The 22,660-nt window shown below is 42.2% G+C and overlaps 1 protein-coding gene across 1 annotated transcript; it reads left to right on the forward strand.

Annotated features, from left to right (window-relative positions):
• Positions 1 to 598: 598 nt before the first annotated feature.
• On the forward strand, positions 599 to 22,579 carry bcl3 (BCL3 transcription coactivator). Its single transcript, XM_030392537.1, has 9 exons — positions 599 to 1,402; positions 2,039 to 2,159; positions 11,195 to 11,303; positions 17,950 to 18,151; positions 19,689 to 19,777; positions 19,894 to 19,971; positions 20,326 to 20,493; positions 20,862 to 20,961; positions 21,758 to 22,579. The coding sequence occupies exons 1-9, from the start codon at positions 877 to 879 to the stop codon at positions 21,871 to 21,873; spliced, it is 1,509 nt and encodes a 502-aa protein (XP_030248397.1). The 5' UTR covers positions 599 to 876; the 3' UTR covers positions 21,874 to 22,579.
• Positions 22,580 to 22,660: the final 81 nt, after the last annotated feature.

Consider the following 22,660-nt stretch of genomic DNA (forward strand, 5'->3'; position numbering starts at 1 on the left):
GCTTTAAGAATAAAGAAAAGATATGCACTTTTTTTTTTTCTTTCTTTTTTTAAATGAAGGGGTTGTTTTACTCTTTCTGCATGAGCCTTTCTCTTCATGCTGCATGAAACTACACATAAACTGCTCCAAGTTTGGAAATAGGAGGGTTTGCCAGACCTAATGTAATCAAACAGTAAGAAAAAGAAAGGTACAGCGAGCATCAGAAAAAGCCTGACTTCATGTTGTCAGTGTCAACAGCCAAAGTTCAGATTTAGTCCTGTTTTTCTGTTTTCGCACAGCCCCAAAACAGTCGAACCGACAAAAGCATCGACCCGTCTTTCCTCTTTGAACTTCTTGAGAAATTCAGCGCGAGATGTTTTGAACTCTCATGCAAAACAGACAGATGTCAGAGAAGTCGGAAATGCAGAAATTATTGTGAATTCAAAGAAGTGTTTTGTCTGCTCTTCCCTCACTCGGTATAATTTGACAAAACTCGGTCGCGTTGTTTCGGTTTAAAGAGGAAAGCACCAAGTGTCAGTGTGAGCGCCGGCGCAGCTGCAGTGTACCTGCAGTCGTTACCATAGGTGGCAAGGACGCACATCATCCTCACCGAACCTCTGCCGGCTCTTCCTCGAACATGAATGGCTTTTTAAATGTCTTCCGAGTCAATGAGTTCGAACGCGTTATCTGAAACACACAAGTGACACAGAAGGGAAAACAGGGTGATGATTTGATCGCTTCCCATCTGATCTCACGGGGATGGGAATTGCGCACTAGTGGACACTTTGGATGGACTGATCCCCCTCCAAGCTGTCACTGAACGTCTGGAGGTTTCCTTTTACGCGCACGCACGCACCTGAGACTTCTTCGGCTCCTGCGCGCCTCGTCCCCCGGTTGATGCCAAGGATCATGACCATGAACGGTGACCAGCAGTCGGTCGCCACGGCGCCGCTGGATCTGCGCACCACTCACCGAGAGCGTGGGAGCGCCGGCCCGGGGACTCCTCCGGGCTGCAAAGGTCGCGCCGGGGACGCTCGTGTGACGGGCGGCTCACCTGCGCCTCCAGCGAGCACAGGGACGGACACTCTGGAGATACGCTGCCCGGTCAGGGGCGCACTGCCCGGCTCAGAGACCGGCGCTTCTCGCAAACGACCAGCGGACAGATCCTCCTCCCGGCTTCCTTTTAGGAAACGCCGGTTTCACGTCGAACCGGAGAGCCAAAGGCAGACGCCGGCTCCAGCGCAGACTGAGGACCGCTGCTCCCCCGCGGTCGGAGCGGACTTAACATCCAGGGAAAGTTTTCCCGGTCGAGCCGCGGATGAAAGCAGAGTCAACGCAGCACCGATGACTCCCAGGCGGAGTGAAGAGGCAGCACACAGCCCAAATGGTTTTCCCATACGCGTTTTGCACCACTTTGATTACGGTAAGCGTTCATGGTTTGAGCATTTTAAGCCCCTCAACTAGAATAATGCCTGAACTTTGTTACGCTGCAGATTTATGCAGTGATTTTTTTTGTGAAGTTGTGAAGTTCACATCTGATGGACTTGACTTGCTGTTCTCCAAGGGAACTCTTCTTTTGTATGCTACAGTTGACATATATATGAATACATGGTGAATGATAAGACTTACAGAGACACCGTTATGCTCAAAGACAAACACACAGGGGCTCTCTAAATGATATATTACTTGTACAATACTAAAGCTATTGTTTTTACAGCGGTACAGTTCAGCACACCCTCCACCCCTTCCTCAATATCTTAAGTCATTAGTGTGTGACCGATGTAAGAAATGACAGTGGAGTTGCAGTTCATGTTGCAGTTTCTCTACTGAGTCAATGAGATAAAATGTCCAGTCAGCAATTCTGCAGTCATTCTCCAGCAGTCGGTCTCCTGTACTGACAAAACTAGCTCACTCATAACTAAATAGGATACATGCACACACACACATGCATAGACAAAGACTTGTTTGCCGTGCCAGCCTTTTCGTTTTTCATGCATCTAAATCATTTTCTTTCCCTCTCTGCCTCCCATTTTGGTCTCTCTGCTTCTGTCCTCCTCAGGTCCCTTCCCGGTCTACTGTTTGCCCCCTGTCCCAGAGCCGAGCCACCCTCTGGCCCACCAAACCGAAAACCTGCTGGCGGGCATCGCTCTGGCCACACGTCAAGATGAAGATGGAGACACGTATGTTGGGTGTTTTTTGGGTTGGAAGTTAGGATGTCGCTCTTCTTGGTGTATAATTTAATCACCTCTCACATATCCCAGCCACTGATGCGTTAAGTAAACTAAAAAGATTAATGCGATTCATCCGCCTCACACATCTACAAAATCGTTGCATGGCGGGCTGCATTGACAGGCGAAACTTGGAAAAGTTCACACATTTGAAATCTTAACACATTCAAGTATTTGTGAGATTTCCCAGCTCACGTTTGATCCACTGTGCATCATGAGCAAGACATTAATAGTTTTAGTTTAATGTGCACAAGATTCTTCTTTGAAGTAGTGACGCACATGTTGCAGACCTGCTAAATATGAAAGTGGCGCACAGTTTAAAGCTAATGCTTCACAGAAAGGTCTAAACTGGATGCATATTTTGTCAAAGGTCAGACTTCTGCTTTAAATTTAAATACATAACTATCTGTAGCTTGATGTCCGCGGTGGTGGCAAGAATTAATTGGAAAGATGCTTTTGCTACCATAAAGGTGGAATGAGGTTGTGAATGGCAGGACAAACATATCTTAAACATTCTACAAGGAACTTGTAACTGATTCTGAAACCGTCTCAATTTGATACGTATTCCTCTATTTGACCTCTTTAAGCAAACAAGGAAATTGGATAAACCTTAGATTTAGAACTGTGTTTCATGGTGCAGTGCTGAGGATGAATTGAGGAGTCTCACAGGCTGATGAAAGAAACTGCTCTGTAGTCAGCTGTACCGTACGGCACTAAAACAAAGTTTACTATGTCTCACAATCAGCAGCTTAAGGCTGCCAGTATCAACAAATAATGAAAGTTCCTTGTTGTAGATTAAAACGTGCATTATTGAAGATGAGGCCACCTGTCGAATACATAGTCCAAACATATAGGGGAAAGCATATCACCAGTATCACCGCTGCTAACTGTAGCTGCCGCTAGCACTGTAGCTCATTGAATCGCGCAGATATCCGTTGTATTAAAAAACAGGCATTTGTTATCAGCCAATAAAGATTTTTGGTGTAGGAGCTAACTGGTTAGAATGCTAACTTCAGTAGATGAACCTCCAACACAATACATAGACGTAAAAAAATATATATGTTGTTACATTCTTAATCTTTGAATGTTTCAAACCAAAAATCTCACACATCACACCTTTAACCTTCAGTAACATAAAAAATGGAAGATTACATAAAATGTCAATGTTTTTGCACAGAAAGTTCAGTACAGTATTTCAGCTAACTTCCCAGTTTCACACACAATGTGCGCTTGTATGCTGACTCATGCATGTGGTAAGTGTCGCTGGAGCTGCATTCTTAAATTGGTCAAATTGAATCAATAAGCCTTTGATACAGCAGATATTATGTCTTGTAGAAGAAGCAAATTCCCCTTGTCAGTTCAGAGACGGAAGCCTCAAAATTTGTGGTCAGTGGCATGTTACAATGTCCTGCATGAAATAATTCAGTGACATTTTAGTCTGTATCATAGCTTCTCACCAGTCAATGATGGACTGTAAACTATCTTTTCAGGGGAAGCTGTTCCCAATATAAAAACAGGTGATCAGACCTGTGCCAAGGCTAATAGTGTTCTCTCCTATAACATGCAAATCTGCAAGCGCAAACTTCACAGCCAGAATTATGGTGTGTTCCTGTGATCCTTCATCTCTCTTTTGTTTTCCGGTCTTTCCTATGAATACACTGTCCCCAAGTGTACTACTTTACTACCATGTAATGGATTTCAAGGTGTAAGGCAGTTATTTTACCTCGGCCAAATGCCCTACCTGGCCGTGTTAACGAAAGCACCTTGTGATTCAGATCTGCTCCAAAACTTCATAGGTTCTTCTTACGCTCGACCTTAGTTAGCATGAATATCAGAGCAGCAGGTTTTGTGTAAACCAAACAAACAGACAAACAAAAAGAACAAACCAAACTGAAAACATAACCTCCTCTGCTGAGGTATCAAGTGAATACAAGTGACTCATTGGGTCGACTCCAAACAACACCAGTCTCAGCGAGTGACGGGTCTGACCTCATAAACAGAGCACTTGGCGTTGCATAACCTGGATGTGGTTTGTGCGATGCTTGTGCCGTCTGAGTTTATTTGTTATAATCTCTGTGACTCACCTGGTTCTGCACATTGAACAGGTACGAGCCAAATTCTTTACTGTTGTATCACTTCCTATGAGGGAAACTGGTGTGGGTTAGATTAGGAAAGATTTACCTGGAAACCTTTGCTGCTTGATTAAATAGACATTGCACATACACGTGTGTCGGAGTGTGTGTCCTCAACAAACTATAATTTTAAGTCGACTAGCATCTTAGGGCGTGGGATGGTTGGGGGGGGCGGCGGTAGGGATGAGAACAGTGTACACAAGACTCTGGAGGAGTTTTCAAGACCACATGAATGCAAATATTAAACTTTAACGCATGGTTACTTAAACCCACCCACACACTAACTGTAATGTCTAACTGATACAAGACAACACACACACACACACACACACACACACACACACACACATTCAATCATGTGACTGAAAACACAGCATGTCCAAGAATTTCGGCACTTTGATGTTGTGGTTTCAAAAAGTATCAGCATCATTTGCATCCACTTGACAAAAAACTCGTGATGACCAACATTTAGCCGAGCCATAAGTCCCGTGACATGTCACAGCTGCTCAGTGTCCCTCATCCTCATTAGGGACTCTTAATCACTCAGATGCATCGGTTATTAACAGACAGTGATGAGTAAAGAAGGTGAAAGTAATATAGGTTGACTCTTCATTTTTATACCGACACAGGTATGAATCTGCATATTTTTCAGGCCAATGCTACTGCCCAATAGCCTGATTTTATTTTTCCTCTTCACTTGCTCCATTATTACAATTTATTTTAGACACTCCACACAGGAGCATCGTACAAGTATGTTATCCAAATTTACAGGGCAGACATAAATCTGAAATGAGTAAATGATATGAACATTTTCTCATTGGCGGTTACAACAAGGCTGTAGTGCAGAGCCTTTTCACAAAGCCTAGCCCCTTTGTAATGAAGTCGAGACTGCGGCGAGCCTGTGTAGTGCCTCCTTGTTGCTTTGTGGTTGTTTGAAACTCTGTGTGAATTCTGCAGAAAGAAACATTCTCGGCCCCCCTATCTTTTTCACACTGTTTTTATGTATATGAGTATATGTGTGCGTACATGCGTGTATGCATAATGTGACTGATGTTGTCGAGCATGCGCCTGCTGACGTCAATTCGTCGCTCATCCTCGGTTCTCAGCGTCTCTGAGCCCCTTTAGTTTCGGGAAAACCAGTGAGTGCTCAGTTTTTAAACACGATTGCGGTTTTTCTCAGGTGTCTCTGTCTCTCTCTTTTCTTCACTGTGTTTTTAAATGAATGGGCTCAAAAAACCCAAACATCCGCTCCTCACTTCCTCATTTACCGCTTTCTTTCTATCAGCTTCATCTCTCTCTCTCTCTCTCTCTCTCTATCTCTCTCTCTCTATCTCTATCCATTTATGTGTCACTCGCACACACAGTCATTCGTACTTGTAATGTGAAGATGTGTGTGTTCAGCTGCTACAAGTGAATTTCTACATGCTTCCAGTCAGCCAGTGTGTTTACCCGCACACTAACACTATTTAGTGAAGAGCCTGGCAGAAACGTTTTACATCTTTACTGGGTCATCATTTCACCTGCAGACCTAGATCATTTCAGATTACTGTGGCATGTAGTCCATCAAAAAAACTGTACAAAAAATGTAATAGTGTTGGGTTTAAATTGATACTTTTACAGTATTTTCATTCTGCACATGTACCAAAAACCAGATGTAAACCTTCAACTTCTTCTTTTTTTTTAAAATACAAAAACAAAAACATGACTCAAGGTCTACAGACACACCAGTGACTCTGTGAGGTTATGCACAGCCAGAGTGATGCTTTGAACTGAATGCTAACATCAGCATCGTTACATGATCCCAATGACATCGCTCAGGTCAAGATGTTTATTGGGTAATGTTTCGAAAAGGTTTGCAGTTGCGTGCTCGTTCAAAAAATATACAAGAAACTGGAGAGGAGCAGAAGTCACAAGTAAAAGCAAGAGTCCGCACACTAGATAATGCTCCTTTAGGGCTAAAACAGATGTCATTTTCAGAGAGCCCAATGTCTGAAGACAGACTAGGGCACAAAAGGTCGCTCGTGGAGGTAATCATTGTTCATGGGAGCATGATCCAGGGTGTTCTGTTTTTGTACTTTTAGCAGGTAATGTTTACCTTGTTGACCTAGCGCGTTGGCCACATTATTAAATTATACTTTTACATTTTTGATTTGGTCATAGACCAAAGTAAAATGGTAAATGGACTTGGTTTACAACAGGCCTCTCATTCAAACACACACACACACACTGATGGCAACAGAGAGCTGCCACACAAGTTGCTTGCCTGTCCATCAGGAGAGGTTGAGGTTTAGTGTCTTGCCCCACGACATATTGACATGTGGGGTAAGAGGAGCTTGGGATCGATCAAGTTGACGACCCACTCGACGTACTGAGCCACAATTACCCAAAGGTTTTGGTGAAAAAAAAAATCATTTTGGCGTGATGGAAAATCAGCGGATCACCGAAATAATTTAAATTCATCTTACAAATTCCACGACAGTCCATCAGTTCTGGTCTTCATCAAGGAGGGTATGTTTTCATTGAGGTCCGTTTGTTGGTTGGTTTGTCAACAGGATTACACAAAAACTACTGAACAGAGTTCCTTCAAACTTGGATGGAGGATGGGTCTTGGCACAGAATAGATCCTTTTAACTTTTGGTGCAGATCCAGATGGAGGACAGGACAAATCGAGGATTTTTTTTTTGCTCACTTACATAATGTTATGCGATAAGGCGTTTTTTTCGACCTTTCCATTAACTTCCATTAACATGAGTTCTATTTTATGTGGATTCTAGAACCAGTGAGCTCAAGCAGTTAGGGGTTTTATATAGGAGCTTCAGAGTGGCTTCACAAATTCAACTCACTCAACAATGGGGCAGTGTTGGCCTAAAGGTTAGAGAAGCGTGCTTGAAACTGAAGGGTCGCTGGTTAAAATTCCTGGCTAAATCTGGGTGGGGAAAGTGGGAGCAGTGCCTGCCCCAACCCCCTTACCACCAATGAGGTGCCCTTAAGCAAGGCCCTTAACCACGTCTGCACCACTGGAGCTTATCAGTGGCTAACAGATCAGACTGGTTGTACTGGGCAGCTTCCAGGTGTGAATGTGATCCGGGTGTTTTCATGCTTGAACGCGAACCTTCCCTGAATAAATAATGGTAAAAAAAAACAATGTACTGTAAATTTGCACTACAATAGCTGTATAGACGATTGCAGACGTGACCCTGATGATGAATGTAGAAAACAGATCCCACAAAACAATAAACTGCTCGCTCCAGGTTTGCTCACACACATTTACCCCATGAATACCTTTATCCCACCATACTTTTGCGACGAGTATTGCAGACAGGATAATGTGCCCGAAGCCGTCATTTCTCATTAAACGGTCCGTTGTGTGCCTGTTTCTCTTTTGTTTACTCTTCACACACACGTGCGCGCGCACACGCACACATCACCTCATGCTCAGCTGGTCCACAGACCACAGGACCTTCAGTATGATCATGTCATCTCCCGTACCAAAAAGGATACCGCATGAGGCTGCCTTCTCTCTCTGGCTTCTCTTTTTTTCTTACTGTCTCTTTTTTTCTCTGTCTGTGTTAGTGCTGTGGGCTCGGGACTCCTGTCTGCGTCAGTGCTGCTGTGCTTGAGGTTATCTGGGGCTGTGGTCTGCTCCACTTCCAGGAACTAGAAACAGTACAGTTTCATCTTAAGAGAAAAGGAGAGAGATGGATGCCGATAGAAAAGAGTTTAACGAGCAAGAGAGAGAGAGAGGGAGAGAGAGAGATAGATAGATAGAGAGAGAGAGAGAGAGAGAGAGAGAGAGAGACATTTTAGGCCTGTATGAAGGCAACTATTCAAGATACTAATTGAGCTCAATGCTTAAAGAGATGAGATTTGATTCAGCGGTTGTTCACACCAAAAAAACTACAGTACAAGTCAGTTTTCTGTTGATCAGAGCATTGTAGTCATACCTGAACACCCTGCAACCATATCTGACTGTGGATGAACTGTATCATGATTGGGCGCCCCAATCACTGTAGGATTTATTGTTGAGACACCAGCTTTTTATAGGCTGGTAACATGTACAGTAAATATGATAAATATATCTCTGATGATGCAGATTCTGTCACTGTGCTGAGCTCAGTTACAGGAACAGGGACCAGCTGAGGAAAGAACCACCACGCTCACTCCAGTTCCAACATACAGTTCTGCTTTTTCTGCTGTGCGCTCTGGCGTCAGGAGCGAATCATATGATTGTTTATTGCAGTTGCAGTTCCAACATGCAGTAGCACATCATTTTTTGCTTTATTTTTACACAAACTGCAGAGTTTAGGCCCATGCCTGCTCATGCATGTGCATGCGAATGCATGCATACGATTTGCATTTCTCTTTAATATCGCCTAATTATATACACAGACATTTTTCCCTTGCATCCACCAACCAGGGTTGGCACATGCTTATCCTTGAATTTCAGAGACCTCAGGCATTATTCTGTTCATACTTGCCTTCATGAAGCTGAATTTGAATATTTCCACTGAATATAGAGATTATGTAAGCTGTTTTTTTTTTTATTGTTGAGATGATTAGAGTAATGTGAAACTGTGATAAGGAAGATAGAGAAATGTGTAGATGCATACATACATATGTGAAGAACCTTTCCTTGGACTGCACGCCAGTTCCGATAAATGTGCAGGAAACTGTAGAAAGTGTTTGATAATGTAGACTGTAGCATGAGTGTTCTCTCAGAGAGGTTTTTAATATTTTTTTTTTTTTGAGGCAGGAAATTACCGTCGTTAATGACTCCATGTCACTGGGACACATCGCTGAGAGGAAGTGTTGCAAGTGCTTTTGTCATTGTAAGAACGTATTTTCTGACCTCAAATTCTGTGCAAGGGTACTTTTAACTTCTCTAGAAGCGTCCCTGTTTCCTGTCGCAACATCGTACTGTATGTCTGATTATGACTTATCCATTGGATGGAGCTAACTGATGAACCTACAGAAAACCCCTGTGAGAAACCATACAGCTTAATGGCTAGATTCTCACAGCACACCCAGCAAGATAAAGAATGAAGCCATTGTTACTGACAACAGGAAGTGACATAAAACCAGTCGAGCTCTTACTGGAAGCTGCTTCTTCTGACAGAGTGAAAAAGAAAAAATGTGAAAACTGCTACACTGTTTTCTACAACAAGCCCTCCCCCCTACACTTTTTCTGCCTTTCCCTGTCCTAAACTTTGGCCTGCGTTTGTTCTTTCGCTTCACGTAGAGACCGCAGATAGTGGTTTCCCCCTTAGTCTTGATAAGGGTGTGATAAGAGCATGGTGAGTCATGCCTGCACATCTGTGGAGCTCCTTGGTACGACTGTTAGCGGGATCATTTAGATCAAGTGATTACATAGAATCTGCTGCTTCTGATCACAAAAAAAAAAAATGAAGTCTTTCACAGGTTAAATCTAAAGGCCATGTGTGTGATTTTCATCTGAAATGAAAGTGAATAATGAACATTAAAGTAGTAGTTCAATAGCTGCTTAGATTAGAGTATCCAGAAATGGGGAGCTAGCCTGGCTCTGTCTGTAGGTAACGCTGTCGTCCTACTAGCACATGAAAGGTTAGCTCATGAATAAGGATTACATCAATGGTTGCAATGACTTGACATCTTCACCATATACTAGGTTTACAATATACAGTATTATATAATGACTATTATTAACATTCATTACAATGATCCTTACAGGAATGACAACAGCAGGATGTTTTTAGTTGAGCAAAATAAGTAGTAATTACACTTACACAGTAGAAGAACCTGAACTCAGCTGTTCTATCAGTGGTGGCAAACTACAACTCTGGAAGAAATTTAATGTGAAATACAAAAGCCTTTATTTTATCAAGAGTACCCTTGTCTTAGACCATAGCCCTGGACTTGTAGAGGACCGAGATTTTCGCCAGAAGTGGATCAAGACGTTGTTGAGTGATTATTATTACTATTGTTATATTTTATAATTGTAATTTGGACCTTCAGTTTGACCTGTGATTGGCATTTTGTTGCCTGGTGACTAATGAAATAATCTTGAATATATCTCTCCTGTAATGAGTAAATAATGTTATTGATTGACTATGGCAGCTATCTAGTATGGTAGTATTTGTATATTACTTCATAACATGAAATGTGTAATATATACAATCTGAATAATGTTAAGATAACCGTACATATAAGTCTCTGCTCCCGGATCATAAACAGTCCAGCACATGACCCCCGTAAAAACACATCCTGTAGTTATTAGGCTTGTTATACAAAATGTAATGTGACAAAGGGCGACCCGGTAGCTCAGTTGGTAAAGCGCGCTGCCCGGGTACAAAGACCTTCTCCTCGCTGCAGTGGCCCAGGGTTAATTTTTTTGGTATTCAGTTGTTATGCGAGCTGAGCTAACTGGCTGCCGGCTGTGGCCTTATATTTAACAGACAGTCCAGAAAGTGGTATATTCATCTAACTCTTAATAAGCACATCTGCCAAAATGTTGAACTACCTCATTAAACTGAATGTTTTACTCACTTTATTACTACCATAAGGGAAAATCATTTGTAGTTCACTGGATTCCCAGCAGTTCACAGACGTAGGTTTTGAGCAAAAAGTATAAATGCCATTGTCGGTCATGCAGTACATCCTCGTAATCACATCACCATCTGTGTGTCGAACACAGATCAAGTGTAAACCCTGATCAGTTATCAGGTCACTCATTTTCTACCTCAGTCAAGAAGTAATTTCCAAGAGTGTCAGTGGGTCACAATGTCAGGAAAACCTGTGACCCAGTTAAATACTGGTTACTTAATTAGTTAGTTGGTGGGAAATTCTTTATCCGTCTTTGTGTGCTTGTGTTCATTACAGAGCTCTTCATATAGCTGTTGTGCAGGGGGAGTTGGCCATCTTCTTCAAACTGATCCAGCTGCTGTTGTGGGCGCACCGAAGCCTCGATATCTACAACAACCTCCGTCAGGTAATTGTCAAATTTGTCACATTTCTGTCCATTAATGCACAGATGCATCGTCTCACCACTGCTAGTAGTACTTTTTTACGAGTGCAGAACTCAAATCAACAGTTTGAATTTGACGTGGCACCCATCCAGTCCACAGAAAGATTTCTTCAATGTGTCAGTTCAATTTGTAACACATATGAAAGAGGCGTCCGCATTTGTCAGTGTAACATGATGAAAGAGAGACGCAGAATAGAAGAGCTGACGGGGACTTCTGCCCCGTCAACCACAGCATGTAAAACACATTCCCCTGCCTCACCCTTCTGATAACAGTAACATGGAAAAGAATGAAAGAGGAAGTGCCTTGGTTTCCTCCTTGCCTCGCAGCGCGTTATCGCATTCTCTTACAGTCAGGGCGGCTGATGGTTATGCAGTGGAATTCACCCTTCCTGGTCTCTCCACCTGTACTTGCCACAAGCCAAAGCCATACACATGCTGAGAAGGACTAATTGTCTTGCTTTTTTTTTTTTTTTCAAGTACTCAGTGTGCCTATAGGAAGGGGCTTTTCAGGGTTTGCATGCTGGATTTACCATATTGTGAAATTCAGAGGAGAGAGTCAGGATGATTAAGCTGAGCAAACTCCCATGAACTCTCATGAACCCTGCAGTCATGTCTCACGTCTAAAACCACATGAACAGGATGGAAAATTACATGACAAAGTTTGCAAACATGCCACTTTTAACTCTACTCTAGCATATAATTTCCTTTTTTCTTGCATATAAACAGTCTGATTGACACTCTTTGACCAGGGCAACTTTTGCAGTTTACAGTTATAGTAATGGAAAATGGATCCAATGGACTTAGACTGACTGGGGTGACTGATGTGACACTTTCTTGTGAAAAAGTGTCCTTCAACTTCCTATATAGTAACCCCAACATAAGGGAGAAAGCTAGAGTGATACTTTATGGGAATGTGTACAAGAAATAATCATTGAGAGTTTCACAATTCAGGAATCTCCAAACCACTAAGTCAACACTTCCACATTATCTTTGTCTCCATTGTATCCACTAGGTATGGGCATTTTCCATATGTGAGTGCTGGCATTAAATTATTATCAGGTACTCAGCTACTCACAGGGTTTAGGGGTAGCAACACATCTTAAACACCACTGTGAATAGTAACTGCAGCTTTGTCGCCACTTTGCAGCTCAGCGATGCCCTTTCCTCACACATCTGCTCATCTCTAGTAGATGTTTTTCGCTGGGATGGTAGCTTGTGCTCTTGCTCAACAAACACCATCAGCTCGTCGAAGTAAATCTAAAGTCACCATTTCTATGCTGGGCTGGCTAATCTTCTCTGTCCTGGTGGCATCACGACGAAGCGCGCTGACATTCCTAGCAAATGAGTTGGTGAGAGATTGCATGTTATCAGTCTCTGCAGTTGTCTCCTTGGGCTTAATGTGAACAAAAATAATCAGAATCAGAATTGACTTTATCGGCCAAGTATCTATACGAGGATTGATGCGGTAGTCAGATTTCCTGGTGCTACATGGTGCCCATCACTTGCCCACTGGTCCAATTGTTATTTAGCTTTTTTTAAATCAATACTTAGTCAGACAATGGACATTACAATTACAAACTGCTGCAGGCGTCGAGTCAGTGCAGCAGCAGAGCACAGAGTAACAGGAGTCACATTTTTCACTTGTAATGTGACGAAAGTGAGGAGCTTTGACAAGACAAGACAATGGCGGAAGATTTGTTGTCAAAGCCAAAAGAAAAAGTGCCTATAGTAAAACATGATAATGCAAATGTGGGAAGCCTTTTGCCAGCAGCTCTTCATCCAACAGCTCCTTCTTGTTCTGTCAGTCCCACACACTGAAGAAAAACTACAAACTGACACATTGTAGATTGAACCGCTGTTGACAAATGCGGAAAATTACCATTGTTTTGCTCTGTATACACATTTTTAGACACATCCTGTGACTAGGCTACTTCAAAATAAAAGGTCAAGCCGCGTTTCACCAGGTAACTGCTTATAATGCGAAGCTGCAGCTGTAGGAAATGTTCAATCCGCATTCACATTACATTAACACAGCGTTCTGCAGACGATGAGCACCTCTTCTTGTAAAAGGCCTGTAACCGAGCTATTATCCTTGTTGTCACAAGCTTATTGGTCGGTGAGAAAATTTCAAGCTATTTGTTATTTCAGCTTTATTGTTATAAAGCTTGCACTGCACATTCATGGTAGTTATTTTGTTGAAATTATTCCTCAAAAAACTAAAAACATCACTCTTATATCTGCTGGTCACCATTCTGCCTGTAACAGCAGATTGAGTGGTGTCTGACCAAAAACGCTGAATATTACCTAGCGCAGATCTATCATATTTTTTTCTATGGATCTTTGCAAACATTCATAGATTGCTCTTGTAGCACCCTGTCCTGTTCAAAAGGTGTAAGCCCTTAATATTGATCAGGGTCAATTTACTTTTGTGTTAGTCTGTGAGTTAGATGAATACTGATGTCCAAATGGAGTACTCGAATACTGGAGTACTCATGCTCATCCCTAGTCTCTAGCTCCTGCACTGCATTCTGCCAGCTTTCTGTCTTTCATCCTTTAACAGAATAGTACCTGAGCTGCGCAGAGCTTTAGTTCTCAGGGCTGGGGTTTCACACCACACAGGACACCACGGCTCGCTTACCAGAAATAACGCTGGTGCTATCATCGGCTGTCGTCTTTCCTCATCTCTGAGGCTTCACAGCAAAGGCTTTTGATATCCTGTGTGTGAAAATGCATGCACGCGACACACATAGACAGACTCACTTTTCACACACTCACATGTATTATGCCAAATGCAGTTAAAACCAAAAAGGGAGATTTTTCAGATTCAGGTCCCGTCACAGTCATTTGCCTACCAGATAGTGTGGTTTTAGCTCAATACAAGGCACAAAGACTTCATCAAAGTGAGGGCAGGGAACTTTTTTTTTTCATTTTTCAAAACACAAGGTTTACCAGACAGACCTGAACACATTTTCTGGCACTGGCCAACTTCCCAGAGACCAACAAAAAAAACAAAATACAGCTTTTCCAATATTGATGACAAATCCTGAGTTTCTGTGGTTTTGCATAGGGAACTTTCTGACAGAGTGTTACTATCAGTACCGTAATTGAACAATAGTGCAAGTGTCAGTGCTTGATTTGCCTTCCACTCCGTGCACTACTATGATGATAGAGACAGCTATTTGATACTCCCACACTGGTCATGCAATCTGTGCGGCTGCACAAACACACACTGTAGTAGTTTTATTTTTTCTGTACCTGCTACAGCCTGTTGTGCACTGACACTAGTTGGGTTTGGGGAATGAATTCCCTAGGGGCCTCCCACGCTAAAAGATGCACTAATGGTCATGTGCTTTAGATTAAAAACATCCACTGAAGTACATGTGGTACTGCTCTAATGCACTATGCAGATGATGCGCAACAGTTCACTAATAGGAAAATGGTTCACTGTGCTGTTGTAATCACTTAATTCAGATTCGTGTCAGTTCATATAAAACTCTCTCACATTGTGTATGTGCATGCTGCTGTCATGCCGTTTTATTTTTTTATCGTGTGTGTGTGTGCGTGTGTTTGTGTGTGTGTGTGTGTGCGTGTGTTTGTGTGTGTGCGTGTGCACGCACAAGCAAGACATCTGTGTGTTTGTGTGTGCTTTAGTATCCTTGTTCCGAGAAGTCACATGACCCCCCCCACCCTCCCTACTTCGCTTTCGGCTGTTTCTCAACATACCTTGTGCTGAGGGTAGTTTACAGGGACTTTCCCTTGCTTGCGCGTCTCTCTCTCTCTCTCTCTCTCTCTCTCTCTCTCTCTCTCTCTCTCTCTCTCTCTCTCTCACTCTCTCTCACTTGTGCTGTCTCTCTATCTGTCTCCCTCTCTCACTACTGTCTCTTTTTTTCATATCTCTCGCTGCATTGATCGTGTGAGAATTTAAAGTTCTTAATCATAACTGATGAACTGGCTGATGCTATCAGTCTAACTGTCAACAACACTGACGTATGAGGGTATGACGTTTATTTGTGCTTTAGCACTGGCTTTACCTTGTAGTGTCACTGCAGAAGAACAGCCTCTGTCTCTAAGTGTTGCCTTCCACCCTCCTTTGTGTTTGGCACTGCTGACAGCCCTGGGCTGTTCTTCATGCCCCCCCAAAAAAAACTCCACTCTTCTCTCATCTTTTTTCACCTCCTTCATGTTGATCCATTCATTTTGCAGGAATGCAAGTGTGCAAGGACAGACCCAGGGGAAAGAGAAGGGATTTTCCCTTGTTATCCTGTCTTTCCCCTGTACACCCCTCTGCCATTTCCGTTTCTTCCTCATTCCTCCGTCTCTCCACCCAGCCCCCCCCACTCCCTTCCCAGCCCTCCTCTTATCTTTGTCGGATTTTTGTTTTAGTCACTCTGAAATCCTTTACAGGAAGCCACAGCTAGACTCTGCCAACTCTGAGAGGTCTAGTTTGAAGGCCTTAAAAGGCCTTATTGTGGAAGGTAATTTCTTGTTTTGGAGAGTAGTGTAGAGGATGGTATCATAAAGGCTTCATTAAAGTGTTGTGGGGTCTGAATAGTAGTATGGCTTTTTAGCAACATTGGTTCAACAGTGAATGCTGATTATAGGAAGTCCAAAGACACATTTTACAGGGATGTGTGTGTGTGTGTGTGTGTGCGTGTGTGTGTGTGTGTGTGAGTCACAGGATTCAGGGAAACAGGAGCTGAAGGGAGGAACACTGGCATTGACACACTGGAGGAATTCCACAAAGACGCTCTCCCACTGTTAAACTGCTTTTTTAAATAGTCTTTACTGGAACCCCTAACGCAGTGTGCGTGCGCGTGCACACACACACACACACACACACACACACTTGTACAGTAGCAATATAGCAAAACTGAAACTTGGAGCAACTATCTGTTCCTGATTGCTGTTTATTGCGCAACTTGAATAAAAGCTAAAAAGTCCAGGTTAAAAGACTTCCCTTTATGACTCAACCTTTTGTTAAACATTGTTTAATTTAAACAGCAAGTTGTCAATGACTCCCTGCTCAGAGCTGACATAATTGTCAGCAGGATGATACATGCTGACCTAACCCAAAGGAACATCCTATATTGCTCAAGGGATTTCATTAAGCTTCATCCAGGCAAGCATCCGGTGAACTGTTTCTTTCTCGGAGCAGGTTCCTCCTCCTTTTGCATTAATCACACAGCCTCATGCAAGGGTTGTTGCTGTTGTTTGCTCTGTGAAATACGGTGCAAAGGTCTCATCTCATCTGTGACAGTCAGCCGCTTTGGTTTATTTGCAGACAACAACTTCAAATTTTGGCACTGTGTGTTACTGTATATGTGAAGCTTGGCACGTAAAACCTGTGCTCACATCTCATGATCTGATGTGTAATAACGATAATCATACAAGACACAGTTCCTTGTTTATTTTTGTTAGGCGTTGGCCCGTACTTACTGGCATTGTTTCTCTGACCTTTAACCCGTCAAACAGGTTAGAGATGTAGAGAGGCCTTTACTAGAAATAATAAAACTATTGGCGATTTTACAAGTTCTTTTTCTTGTACCTTGATATTATTAAGAATATTTTTATTGTATAAAAGATACCTTCTAAATAAATCAAGGAAGGAAGTCACTTCAAGTCACTAAGGATTTTAACAATAACTCCGATAATGGAAATTTACCTTGATCAATTTTAGCCTGGGTGTTTTTTTATAGTGATCTACGATCAAATCTTTTATTGTCTCTTCAATAGTTTTCACATTCATTGCTGAAAGTGAAACTTTTCTCTGTGCTCATTGAAAATCTGATTACATTTTTAAGGATTGTAATCTGGCAATTGTTCTGCAACAACCATGTCAGACAAACATATTTATGTGTGGAGGGGATCTCTAAAGGAATAGTTCGACATTTTTGGAAATATGCTCAATTGTTTTGTGGTTTGTACGATGAAGGAAGAGCTGCTTTGCTTGGTTTGGCATAGAGATTGCTATCAGTGGAGGACAGCTAGCATGGCTTTTTCAGAGGTAACGAAATCCACCTACGAGCACAGCGGCCAAAAATACAAAAAAAAAGTTCAAATTAGTGAGCTTTTCCGGTGCTAGCAAATTAATTGTGTTACCTTAAAACAGAGACAGACCAGCTGTTTCCCCCTGTTTTCAGTCTTTATGCTAAACTAACAAATAGGGGTAGCTCTCCCAAATGTCAAACTGCTCCGTTGATCAATTTGCAATTTGGAGACAGTCAAGGGAAAAGCTTTTGGGGAGTGACCAAATGATTATATTTGGTGGAAATCCGGATCTGGGATTTCCAGTATTAGATGAGCGACTTTAGTCGTAACAATGACACTAAAACAGATACTTGTTTCGAAATAATGGCATCTATACAGGATATGAAATCTATTTATCTCAGATTTTAAGAGATAGGAATGATGTCTTTGAGGGAAGTGGTGAGTGGGAGCATTGTTCATCATTAGTGGGGGGGTTCACGCTTTCTGAATGCCGTGTAGTGTGCGCTGCAGTGTGAAAAATGAAAACTATTTTGAGAGACCGTGTATGGCTTTTTGTGGTTACGGACCTGAATACACTGTTTTGTCAAAGCTGTAATTTTTTTTCTCTCATCCTCCCTGTCAGACGCCCCTTCATCTGGCGGTGATAACCCAGCAGGCAAACATGGTGGACGCTTTGCTGAGGGAGGGGGCCGACCCTGCTGCCTTGGACCGTAACGGCCAAACAGGGGTCCACCTCTGCTGCGAATACGACCAGCGTGACTGTCTGTCTGTTATCCTCTCCCACTCCTCATCCTCCATATGCCTGGAGATCAGAAACTATGAGGGTAAGTTGTGGTCTCCTGAAAAAGCATTTTGGTATGTATTGTGTTGAAGATGTTTGTGACAAAGATCTGGGGTGACTCATTAGCTTGTCTCATGAGGCTATTTAATCAAACAAAGCCTTGTTATTGTTTGTAACCATATCCTCCTCAGTGATATCCCTGTGATTAACTTAACTTGACTTGTAGAAAGTAATTGTGACCCACTTCATATGTACATCAATGGCTTTTATAAGAGCAATTCACAATACCTTTTACAAGAAGTAAAATGATCAAATAAGTCAACAACCATCAACATGGTAATCAAAACACTCAGAGCGTTACAACAAAATGAATTGCTTTGAAGACTATGATCCTCTCTCCAGTCTGGTAACATAATAAAGTGCGTTAAGAGAGTTTTAAGTTTTAGAGTCCTATTGCTGACAAGTGGCGAGTTAAGACTACAGAAGTCGTAGTCTTCACGGACATTTAACGTCATATAGCCTAACTTTAGCTGTTTACTTCTGGTGATCACCTTTACGCTTTAAAAAGCCATAGAAGTGGTGTTCTTAGGGGAAATTATCTCGTGTAACTATCATAATCTTTTTCTGCAATAAACTGAAATTCAGTGGATAAATCCCACTTTTGTCGAGGGTACAAGGGCTATGCTAACTTCCAGGTCAGCCTACAAAAACATGTGATCCCTGCAGCAATCTATAAAAACCGCATAGACTACCTTACTAGTGTTTGTGCATAACAGCGTGTTTGGCGATATGAGAAATGTGAACCCTCTTTCAGGTGCATAAGTTGTTTTGGGTGTGTGGGCGAACAGAGAAGAGGGCACGTCCTTCCTCTGTGGTTTGATGTTGCACGTCACAGCTCAGATCCCCTTAGTGTGTCTGAAACAGGAGACATTTTTACTGCGAAGATAAGTGTGGCTACAAGAGAAAAGCCCCCAGAATACACACAGGCTGTGTAACTAGCTTCCAGTGTTTCATAAGACTGCATTTTGGATGCTCCTGCTGGTCTGCTAATCTTTCAGGGGAAGATGTCTCTCGGCCCTGTGAACCATTATTTCATCATGCAAAAAATCAGCATTTAAAACACAAAAACGTATTCATTCATTCATTTCTTTATTTATTTCAAATGAAATACATTATGCTCATTTTCAGGTTCATAATTTTAGTTTAGTTTACTCCAGAAGGTTAACATGTGTCATTGCTCCAAAAAACAAACAAAACAAAAAAACATCCGTTGTCTCATACAACAACAACAGAGCAGCTTGGCTAAACCAGAACTTACGTGTTAAAGTAGCTGCTAGGGATAAATTATATGAATGTGTGATATTCTGACACATTGTGATGTCGCAAAGTCACAGAATTAAAGGGGGGACTGCTGACAAAGTATTTCAGGCACATCAGGAAAAAAAGCTATAAACTGTCTTGCCTACGCCTCAAAGAGTATATACTTTGTGTGGAGTTAGTATAGTATACTCTGTCGACAAACAGTATGTATAACCTTTTTTTGTGTGTGTTACAAGGTTCTGCTTTGTCACTCTTCACAGGTTTGAGCCCTCTCCATCTGGCTGTGCTGCGTGGCCACAAAGATTTGGCCAGAATGCTGCTGGATGCAGGGGCTGACATCAACGCCATGGTCAGTCCCTGTGTTTCACTGACTCACCTCTGACTAAGTTTCACAACATCACTTTTTTACATTTACCGTCTTTGCATCCTCTGACTTTTCCCATGGTGCTTTTTTTTTCTAATCAGGACATCAAAAGTGGTCAGAGTCCTCTCATGCACGCGGTGGAGAGCAATAACGCAGACATGATCCACTTCCTCATTGAGGTAACAAGGGTGTGTGGGTAGGGAGGAAGGAGAGGAGACAAGGGTTGTGACTCAGCTCTATTCGATATGTTTAGTTTTCTCTTTCCAGCTCATACTGAGTTTGCCATTGTTGTCTAGCTCATAGATAAGACCTTCAAAGAACTGGTGCAAAATAATTATACTTGAGCTTTATTATCAGAGCTTGGGAGACGTGTTGCTCATGGGCAGAATTATCTGTTCTCCTTCTTTCATCTCCCCTATCTGATCTAACTCTCCTTGGATCAATCTTTGGTTTCACTTTCCATGCTGAATCTGCGTCCACTGGTTTTCTTTATGAATCACATCTGTGTCAACTTCTCTGTTTTTCTGTTGCAGAGTGGCTGTAATGTCAACAGCCAGTCGTATAGCGGGAACACGGCCCTGCATGGCGCCTGTGGCCGAGGTCAGGTGGACACGGTGAGGTTGCTGCTGAAGAGCGGAGCAGACAGCAGCCTTAAGAACTACCACAACGACACCCCTGTGATGGTGGCCAAGAACAAAAAAGTGAGCAAGGAGATGACAGAAAGGGAAAATAAGCATTATAAAGAAAACCTTGCTAAAAGTACTATGTTTACTGTATTGTTTGTTTTAGTCAAATGTATAATTACATGATGGAAAATCCCATTTATTTTCTACTTCACTTACATCAGAATGAATGCAAAGAGTTTTAAAAATGTGCTTGACTCAGCTTTGATTAGAAGAGTAGGAAGGAATAGTTGGAGGCATAATTGGAAAGTAAATGTGCATATCCTTCCCTCTAGAGGTCAGACCTGGATGGTGCAGTGTTTTCTCCACTAATAGGAGGTTTTTTTTTTATTGTAGATCACTGTGACACACAGACAAGGTTGTAACAGAGTGTAAATATTTTGCAGATTGCAGATGTGTTACGAGGGAGAGGCTCCAACCAGATAAGAGTTCAAGATCAACAATGTGTGTCTGTTTCACCACATGGGAGTAACTTAACGGAAAATGGTAAGAGCATGCACAAATCCCCAAGGTGTTTATTACGTATGTGCAATCTTGTTTTGAATGGAAAGGAACCGTCACGTTATATCACTTTTCTCGGGACATGGTAACTCTTCTTAGTGCTGCAATATTTGCATCTCTGCTGCTGTTGTGTTCATGCGCACATTGATCACCACTTTAATTTGGATACATCACATGACGAGCATTTGTTATTTATCATTTAAAACTGTTGTGTTAAAATGTACGACAAGGGTTTTTTTTACTGGTCGTGAAACTGTCTCAAAGGAATACTAATATCTCTGTATGGCCTACACAAGGCAACAAGACCATCAATAAGAGGACCGGCTATTCTTGTACAGATATTATAAATGTGAGATTTCTTACTGCTTGGGTTGGATAACTGTGGAAGCAATAAATGGCCATGGGTCGAACATATTACATTCCCTCTTATTGCTTCTATATTAATGTTTATTTAATCAGCAGTGCCTTGAGGCATACATGGCGTGATAATGACATAAATTAAGTTTGTTCTGTCACGATTAAATTATCTCTGAAAAACAACATTTGTTATTCTGTGATAAAGACACTAAAAAATATTTAATTTATCACGGAAAAAAATGGAGCAAAGAACATGTTTGACCCATGATGGTTTGGGGCTTCCATACATAACTACGATCCTGGCACTCGTACCTTGTGTCAGATCAAGAAACAATACTGTGGTATGTCTCCGTCCTCGTTCACCCATGAGCACACAGTCACAAAAATCACAGTATTTCATTTGCACTCTCTGTCTCTCCTTCAGGGTCCCCATCTCCCAACCATAGCCGTGGATGTTCGCCTTTGACCGCACCACACACCCTTAACCGTAGCTCCTCCAGCTCTCCGAAGACGCCATCGCTTTTATATCCATTTTTCTAGCTCAAAGTTCGTGTCCAGTGCAGCTCGCAACTACCTCCACACAGCCAACCACCAAAGGGGCTTCACTGCCTGAAGGGACATTCGGGAGACGGGTTAAGCCAATGGAATGGAAAGCCTGAGCCTGGTATAAGACTCCCCTACACGCTGGCCCTGTTTTCCTGGGCTGCATGACAAGAGACAGTCATAGTTGGCAGTTCTTCTTGGGTATCGATGCCTGGACAGAGTGTGCCTGCATCCTGCCTGCCCATTCAGCTGCTGTTGTGGGCACTCGACTAATGACTGGGAGCAAACTGGTGACCTACAAGCTGCTGCAGCGATCAGCTGGATTTCTCTACATGGACCAGAAATAGGCCACTGCATGCAATTAGGGCTGCGCATAAAGAACTGTTTTGGAACAGAAATTATGGACCTAAGCTCTTTAAAATGTTTTGACCTTTACTTCAGTAGAAAGATAGAAGGAAATGAAGGGATTATATGCAAGAAATGTCCCAATGTAGACTAGAACTTGGAATGTATTTTTTTTTTTTATGTATCCAGTCTGCTCACTGTAAGGCTTGATGATGTACATAACACAGTTCAGTGCCTTCTTTCTGCTATTTTAATACTGTTCGTAAACATTATCTTCAAGATCTGTTTATGTGCACGTGTGTTGTTTTATCAGTGTAAAAAGTTGAAGATATTTTTTATATAAAAGCAGTCCAACAGATTCACTTGTGGCTTGTTTTTGTCAGCTCGTCCCACAGGAGCGTTTGGGAATTTGAAAGCAGGGTTGTGATTGGTCAGTAGG

This window comes from Sparus aurata, chromosome 17, assembly GCF_900880675.1.
Source record: "Sparus aurata chromosome 17, fSpaAur1.1, whole genome shotgun sequence".
Lineage (NCBI taxonomy): Eukaryota > Metazoa > Chordata > Actinopteri > Spariformes > Sparidae > Sparus > Sparus aurata.